The sequence below is a fragment of the Papilio machaon genome, chromosome 2 (genome assembly GCF_912999745.1).
Source record: "Papilio machaon chromosome 2, ilPapMach1.1, whole genome shotgun sequence".
In the NCBI taxonomy this organism is placed as follows: domain Eukaryota; kingdom Metazoa; phylum Arthropoda; class Insecta; order Lepidoptera; family Papilionidae; genus Papilio; species Papilio machaon.
Window position 1 is genome coordinate 6,381,391 of NC_059987.1, and position 8,723 is coordinate 6,390,113.

Here is an 8,723-nt window from a genome sequence, read left to right on the forward strand (position 1 = left end):
TATTCGGGTGGCAGTAGAGTGTGTCGCGCGGCGACGGGATTGTATTTCATGTGTTCATTTAGGTCTTAGAGTTTGAAATACATGATAGGAGGGAGGGGTTCCCGTGCTCGTGCTCGTGCTCGTGCTCGTGCCGGGACATCGATGAATGTTTGTTGTTTTATGTGTTTTGTTTTATGATGTTACATAAGCTCAGCCTGAATAATGTCAATCATTTCTTTCGGATGTCTTTCGTCAACGGGACAAATATGTCAACGATGAATTTGTACATAATGATATTTTGTAAAACGATTAAGAGTGATCATTGTATAGTTCTATTGGGTAAATATGTAATGTACGGTAAAGGATAATTATGTAATTTATAAATAGATCCGCGGCCGGATGCCTTATGATACATTAACTGGTTACAGGTAAAAAATATTATGAAAAACACTTCCACAGAATCAAGTACGTAATAGGGATATAGCAGCAAAAAACAAACAAATTTATTCTAGTATTTATAGTACCGATATCTAAATGTGAGTCACATTACACATACTGTATTTAAGTAAGAGTCACATTTTTACATTGTTTTTTTTTATTTCCAAGCATTCATTAATTAACTTACAAATTAACAATTGACCACATTAATTTTGGTAATGTTCGCAAACACGCAATCGATTAGCGGTCATCGGCAACGAGACGCGTTGAGTGCATGTGCCAAATTCAATTATTCATTTATAGTTAGTGTCAACTGTTATATTTTGATAATAAAAGACATTGGCACTTAAATGTACGTAAGCAACGGTAGCACAAATAGCAGCAATAGAAAATTGTGGTAAATAATTAGTTATATAATTGTTCAATATACCAAATTCAATGGTGCTTCATATACTTACGGTTATAAATATGCAAACCAGATGTAGTGAAAAGTTAGATACAGTTAAAGGAAATTCTTTAATATTAAAGTTATGTCCCTCGCGTCAATGTGGTCCGAATGTCTAGAACTAGAACATACCAAAGGGAACGTCTAATAATAAACTACGGTTTTTACAATCAATGCAATAAAATATCTAAAGTATGGAAATAAGTTTACAAATCCGGTGCCTTAGCGCTACTCGTTTCTAGATTTAACAATAGTTAGTACTAGTTGAGATATCATGTGACAGTTTCGGAATACAAATGAATTGGTCCGCGTTATATTTAAATTATGCGAAAACGTGATCCAACAAGCGGGAGTAGTGAAATAGTGTTACTTCGCCATGCGATCTAATGAATTTTACTTTTTTTTTAATGTTTAGGACATTATGATCTAAAATGGTTATTGCCTTGATATTTTGGCCGTAGTATTTTTTTTTTCTAATATAAATTTTGATATGCGAATATTTGTCCATTACTCCCCTTGTTGGACATGAGATGCGATCTAGTATAAGTCAGTGGCTTCTTTTAATCTGAGTTTTAGAACTGCTAGAATTTTGGTGTTGATTTTATTTGAGGTCTTCTTAATATATAATGAAATATTACGATAAAATTTTTTGAACCGTTTATATGAGACATAGGTATTTAGTTGGAAGAGGAGGAAAACCAAAGATCGGGTGGACAATATTGTCAAAAATATAATTAAATATATAGCTTCTATATATGGAATTCATAAATATCTGTACAAATAAAAGATGCAATAATTTAATCATGTATTGAAACAACTACTCGTAACATTGGCAGCGTTTATTTTAAATTTTGCCTCGAGTTATGAACTGGTAAATAAGAAACTTGTAACACGATTTGTTCATTTTCAAAAGCTATGAATTCTCTCACTGAATACAAATTTTATAATAATCCAGGAACTACTAAAATGAAATATGAGAAAATAACAATTGATGTTCGAAAATACATTTAGTAAATATTTTCGCTCACGAAGATTATCCGCCTTCTTAGAAATAAGGCTTACCATGAGTAAGAATACATTTTTAAAAATTAATTTCTTAGGTATTTTGTTCCTTTTATACTTTTAACTGATAAAATATAGCACCAATTAACCTCAATACTAATTTATTTTTTCATTTGTACTTAGCATTTTTAGCCTAATTGTAAATCAAAATTATGAATGAATTTGTTTTCTCTTCTCTAGAGGCTCGGGTTGTTAATTAAATCAAAAGGTCAAATGGTGTGTTGTCAGTGGTATTAATAATATATTTTTTTTTACTCTGAGGTAAAAACAATTGCTGAGTCATATCACTAAGATTTCTTTAATTCGATTGTAATGTACGAAGTTTGCAATATTTTTTATCAATTTTAAAATGGTATGGGCATTTCGCGTGTTTAAGAAAGTCAAAACTGTTAAGATTGGTGATTCTTTTTTATTGTTGCCAAAAGTTAAGTGAATTGAGTTGAAAGATGTTTTTTTTTCGTTGTGCAGCATAATTCATATCTCTGTTATAAATAGATGTGAAATGCTGCAATCGAACATGAACTCTGAATGAACTCAAATCATCTTCGCTTGCTGGCAACAAAAGTTGTTATACCATAAACATCATATTTTATTTTTTTATTAATGTAGCATGAAAAGAGTAACAGTATGTAGGTACATTGAAAAAATGCCCATACCGCGGTAGTCTAATATAGATAAGATTTGAGCATGAAATTTTGATAAGAATATGTAATAGTGTAATGATTTACATGAACAATGTTAAATTATTTGATACAAATGAAGTAATTGCGTTAAATGAATGAACTTATTAAGAAATGTTTGTAAGACATAAACGGCTATATTGATATACATAAATAATGAAATAACTCAAAATATTTTTCAAAAATGAAATGTTTATTGCATGTCGTTTGTGCATTACGAACATTGGAGTGCGCCGGATTGCGATTGTGCCTGAAAAAACTCATCAATGCCGCTCCAAACCTCAAAATTGTGTATTCGTATATAAGTAAGCTTAATTGGAATGTACCAGTAGTAAGGTAGGATGTATATTGGCATAAAAATTAATCATGACCACAGATCGACTCGAAGAGTGATTACATTATTCAGTTTTGACTAACTTTAATTTTTAATGAGGGAAAATGAGCTAATCAGTGTGACGTTAGTGTCTAAAATAGTACAAATGAGAAGACTTATTGTCGTAAGCCTCTGACTATTCAACATTGCAATTGCTAGGTTTGAGATGTATCCCTGTGTACTAGTTTTATTTTGTACTAAAAGTTAAAAATAAATGATTAATTATATCACTTTGTTTTGATAAAATATATCCTATAAGAGAAACCTACCTACCAGATCACACGTCACAGAATAAGACCAAGTCTAGCTCCTATGTCCACGACCGACTGCTATTTCAATGAGCAATGTATAGGAGTACAATTCACTGCCGCGCCCGCTATTCCTAACAGTCATAAAAATGGCAGTTGCTTGAGGCATTGGCCTTCCTAGTTGTTGGCTATTTGCCATCCTAGTTGTTGGCTATTGGCCTTCCTAGTTATTGGCTATTGGCCTAGTAGAAAACTACAAATCTGCAGCCTATAAAAGAAAAAACTTGACCTACAAAGAACAACTTTTCTTTAAACTTACTTATGCTTTTCTATTTTGCAAGAGGAATCGAATTGAACATCGCGGGTTCCTCTCGATAATGTTGCGATATTTGTTGTAAATATGGATGTGAAACTGTTGATAGATCATAAAAAGGTACAGAATGAAATTTTGTTAAATTGATGAAAATAAAACGTTGGTGAGGTTCATAAATATAAACCAAACAAGAAAAATTTTATGTTGCGTTAAAAAGGGGGATTATTAAAATATATCTATGTTACCAGTTTATAAAATTAAAAAAAAAAGCTCGTTACTGTCATTGTCAAGTCAAGTATGAAGTGTAATGTCTAACGTCCTAATGTCATTGTGTCTTGTGTCATGGAGTATTTATGAGCTGTGAGCTGTTTATTAGAATTAATCAAGGCTTACTGTGATATTTATATCTAAAATACTAATGGGATGATAGCTAACAGTGTTAACGATCTTAAAACATGATGGCAGTGAGTTTTTTTTAAGTAAGAGGAAATTATGCCTACTATTTATAAACATTAAATTTCCAAAAAAAACTTCTTTGTGTAACGTTTGCTGTTAATTAATATAATTGAAAAATATGTGGTTGCTAGTGCACTGAGATATATATTTTAATTGTATAGTGCCCTGAGTAAGTATTTTCTACACAAATGAAATGCAATATACGCGAACTCGCTCTCTTGAGCGACAAACCTTGTGTGATGGAAGGAAGACTCAATTACAAGAAAATTACGAACGGAGGATACCGGAATCAAGCAGCAGGTAAGAATACATAAATAATTATGATAAAACTTGGCCTGCCATAAGTTTTCAGTGATGTTATTCAATTACCTACAGGAAAAGTAAAAATAGAAGCTTTACAAAACTTATACGCAATTAGAGCGAAACGACAACTATTGCAAATCAACAATTATTCTTAATTTATGTGCAATATATCCAAAAAACATGAGTTAAATATAAAATGGAATAAGCTGTAAACAATGTAATATTCTACCATTGCATTGCTCAGTTTATAAGTTATTATTTTATCTATGTTTAGGGTGTATTTGAAGTTTGTCAAACACAAATGATATTCAAATTATACTACATTTGTTTTATTTCAGTGTTCAAAGAGAGGTGGTTTAGACTTATAAACAATTACTTATTTTACTTCAAAATAAGTGAAATGGGTAAATTTGATACTAAGGTGCCTGCTGGTGTATTTGTTATGGAAAATTCATCAATACAAATGGAACATGGACAGAACATATCATTTTCATTTTCTATATCCTTTATGTAAGTTAATAAAAATATTTAAATTCATGATTGATGAGGTTATAGCTTAGAGGTTAGTAGAATGGAATAAAGTAATTGTGTGTTAAATGTTATAATTTCAGAGATGAACCAGAAAAGCGACATTTATTTGCAGCTCGTTCTGAAGATAATGTTGTCCAATGGGTAATGAAACTACGTGAATGTTCCTATGAATATCTACGCAACCGTTTGCACACTCTACAGTCTAAAATCTATTCTATTACTGGAAAGGTATTTATAAACTTTGATTGTTTCTCTGTTGCATTGCATAGGCTCCGAATCTACTGAATCATTCTTTCACTTTCTGAAAAATTCTTTCACGGTTGTAAAGTACACTATCCCCGGGTGTTATAGGTTACATTTATTACTTGTTTATTCCCCTTAGTCAAAGTCATGGGTACTGCTAGTTTCTAAAAAAGGCACTTGTAACTCAATAACAAATTATGTTCTACTAAGCCGTCAATGCTATTATATTCATTATTTATGCTATGTCTATAATGAACATACTCATAAATGTACACCAAAGTAACATGAAATAAATTAGGTTTTTAAAATATTGTTTCCATTAAAGGATCCCCTGTTACTTGTACCAAGAAATGATGGTGCCTGTCTGTGGGCTCCCTCTGTGCCATTCTCCACTGCTCCAGCTTGCACAAACAACACAAGTTCTTTTAGTTGTCATCTCCACACTAATGGTGCTTTTACACTTGAAAGAAGTAAATCCGATGTTGAGGCATACAAACACATTCAAGCAGAGTACACTAAGAGAACAATTTTTTACACCGATGATCAAAAAGAAGAAAACAACAAAAAAGAGAAGAATGAAAGTCACGGTTTTGCTTTAGAAAAAAGTAAAACTTCCGCTGTGTTTGCTTCAAGCAACCCTATTGATCTTTCAATATTTGACAACCGACCTGCTTACTCCAGGGCGGCGCCGAGTCCGCCCGTTAGAACGAAACTCTCTCCGTCGACGCGGCGCGCTGAACTCAATCAAGAAGTGCGGGTATTTAGGGAAAAAGGGATGTACTTGGGAGTTACCGGAATTTTAGATGAGGTCCCCATACCACCAAGAAGAAAAGTTTCACCAAAACCAGAAAGACAAATAGACAATTTAGTAAGTAATACCAGTCAAGAAAATTTAGCTGATGATGGGCCAAAAGATCTTATTCAATTTTAATTACTTTATTTTTATTATTAATTGTTCCCACCTATTAATTTTATGCCCTTGCCCATAGCATCGAACAAAACATTGACTAGTTTTAGTTCTTTTTATCATGACATCATTGCATTTAGTTAAGGAGATTATGTGATATAATATCTAATATATAAAATTCTCGTGTCGCGGTGTTTGTGGTTAAACTCCTCCGAATCGGCTTTCCCGATTCTCATGAAATTTTGTGTGCATATTGGGTAGGTCTGAGAATCGGATAACATCTATTTTTCATACCACTATTAAGTTTTTTTATTTAACTGCGCGCGGACGGAGTCGCGGGCGACAGCTAGTTTATATATAATATCACAATTAGATAGGTATTCACCTTCATTTACTACATCATGTATAGTTGAAGTCAAATGAAAATGAGAAATTATATACATTTCACTTACTGACAATGTCATTTATAGTTTATGGATTAATTTTGGTTATGGCTTGATTTTTTTTCGGTTGTCAATTCTGTGTTTGAATTCTTCAACGCTTATCTCATAGGTTGAAAGGTCTCGGTCAGGCTTTGAAGCTGATGCTGCTAACAATTCATCGTCAATTTCCTTACCAAGATCACTAAGTTGTTGCGATATGGTCATTCTTGTGACATAGTCTCTGACTGTATTGAATTGCTCTAGCTTCAGACTGACTAGCTTAGACAATAGTCTGTACCGGTCGTTTAGACCCTTATCTTCAAAAGCAGTCTTGACAGCATTCCATGCTTCTTTTGCAGACTTTGCTTGACGTACATAAACAAGGCAATGTGGTTTAGTCATTAAGCAAATTTTCGCTCTTGCCCATTGATCTCTCCTGACGTCAGCGATGTCACCTGCATCTGGTGTCGTCATTGTGTATTGCCAAAGGTCTTCATGGACGAGATATAGTTCCATCATGAACTTATGTGCTGTAATCTAAACTGCAGTCCAGTTTTTCCATGGTTGGCAGACTCAAATTTATATTATTTACATGGGAACTATGCAACCTACTGTCGATTTGTGCTGTCCTGACAGCACTCCCATTGTTGTCCATTATTCAAATTCTTTCGATGCTGGTCTATAACCTAACTGATGATTTAGTTATCTAAAAATAAAAAAAATTGTATTAACATTTCTGCAGCGCCCCTATAGGGCGATGACGATACGGTACGAAGGCATAGGTCTTAAATATCCGTGCTACGCCTACTATTTTTATAAGTCTCTGATTACAGCCTTGTAAAGATAATATTGTTTAAATAGATTTGTTATAATTTCTCATTTTTATTGAATTCGAGTGTACACCGGTGACTTTCCAATTAAAATATATTTAATCTTTTTACGATGCGATCAAACGTAGGTATTATTGTATCTTAATTTTTCATAGTGCTTTGACAACTCAAACTTGTTCATAATAATGTTTGGTTCTTATTCTCTTTATGAAGAAAAATGATGAACTAGTCAAATAATTTAATATTCTCTTCTGTTTTTTTTATTTTTATATGTACAAGTATTCACACATTAGTATATGTATGTAGTATATATTATTCTATGTATGTGTTGGTTAAATATATGTACTTGAGTCACGGCCGCGCCGCGTTTTGTGTCAGTATCCTGTTGAATTGATTACAGGTCATACAATGTTGTTTATTGTATTGCCTTCGATTGTTGCGTTTGAATTCTGGCACGTATTATGTATTGTGTTATTAAAAACAAACGATTTATATACTTTTGAATCATATTTATCTGAAAATTTTATAAAATAGTGTGCAAAAATATTACTGTGCCTTAAATGTATTTAAAAGCAGTAACTTTTTAATATAATATAGCAATGGATTATGTCAAATACTTTATACATAGAATCCGTAACAATTTAAGCTTGAACTAGTCCCCAGTATTTTGTATTTTATAATGCATTCTTATATTTAAATAACTGATCATTTATTCAAAGCCGTTGTATGACTGACATAGTGACCAAATAATTTTATTGTGTCCCAGGGATTAACTTCTTAAGTATACTACCTCCAAACTCCTAAGATAATCAGGGTTCAGTCAGACTTACCTTTTATGTCGTCACCATGACTGGATTATTGGAGACCAAGATAATAGTGAAATTATAATGATAATAGTGATATATAAAAAAATGCGTCAAATGCTTCTAAGTAATTATTAAATTGTATGTGCTTTATAAATATACTTTTTATTACAATAAGAGGCCTGTATATAATTATACATTATATGTATACGTTACACTTGTATACGACATTTATTGTCTCTGTTCTTCTCAGATAAAATGAGTGAGATGGCAATAAAGTTATTCAGGTGTAACGACAGTAGAATGTCGCTGTAATAGATTAAGTAACAGGCGACTTGCCAAAACAACGAAATAGTGCTAGTGAAGAATATTATTTTAGACTTGGCTCGTTATAGTTTTGTACGTTTTCGCTATTATTTTGCTATTGAGCCGAAGATCTCAGTTTACGGGTCTTAAATACCAACCGTTAAAACGTAATGAACGTTGAAACATGTTTTTGTAAATTCGTATATAGCTCCAAAATAGGATTTATTATTATCTAAATTTGAATTTCCGAAAACTGCCAAATGTAATGTAAATATAAATATGTAACATTGTATTTTTTATATCATTTATATTCCAAAGTTCAAATTCATAAGAAATAAAACTATGTTTTTTATTTATATCATAGCTCTATTCCTTTTTTATTCC

General features: G+C 32.1%; 1 protein-coding gene across 1 annotated transcript; it reads left to right on the forward strand.

The window, feature by feature from the left end:
• Nucleotides 1–3,888: 3,888 nt before the first annotated feature.
• Nucleotides 3,889–6,120, forward strand: LOC106709014. Its single transcript, XM_045683596.1, has 5 exons — nt 3,889–4,017; nt 4,156–4,294; nt 4,636–4,807; nt 4,909–5,056; nt 5,397–6,120. The coding sequence occupies exons 2-5, from the start codon at nt 4,183–4,185 to the stop codon at nt 6,000–6,002; spliced, it is 1,038 nt and encodes a 345-aa protein (XP_045539552.1). The 5' UTR covers nt 3,889–4,017; nt 4,156–4,182; the 3' UTR covers nt 6,003–6,120.
• Nucleotides 6,121–8,723: the final 2,603 nt, after the last annotated feature.

Excerpts from the sequence above, each read along its gene's own strand:
- LOC106709014 (XM_045683596.1), top strand. The coding sequence starts at position 4,183 with ATGAAATGCAATATACGCGAACTCGCTCTCTTGAGCGACAAACCTTGT. Across the intron at positions 4,295-4,635 it reads ATACCGGAATCAAGCAGCAG|TGTTCAAAGAGAGGTGGTTT; the intron begins GTAAGAATACAT and ends GTTTTATTTCAG. Across the intron at positions 5,057-5,396 it reads TCTATTCTATTACTGGAAAG|GATCCCCTGTTACTTGTACC; the intron begins GTATTTATAAAC and ends TTTCCATTAAAG.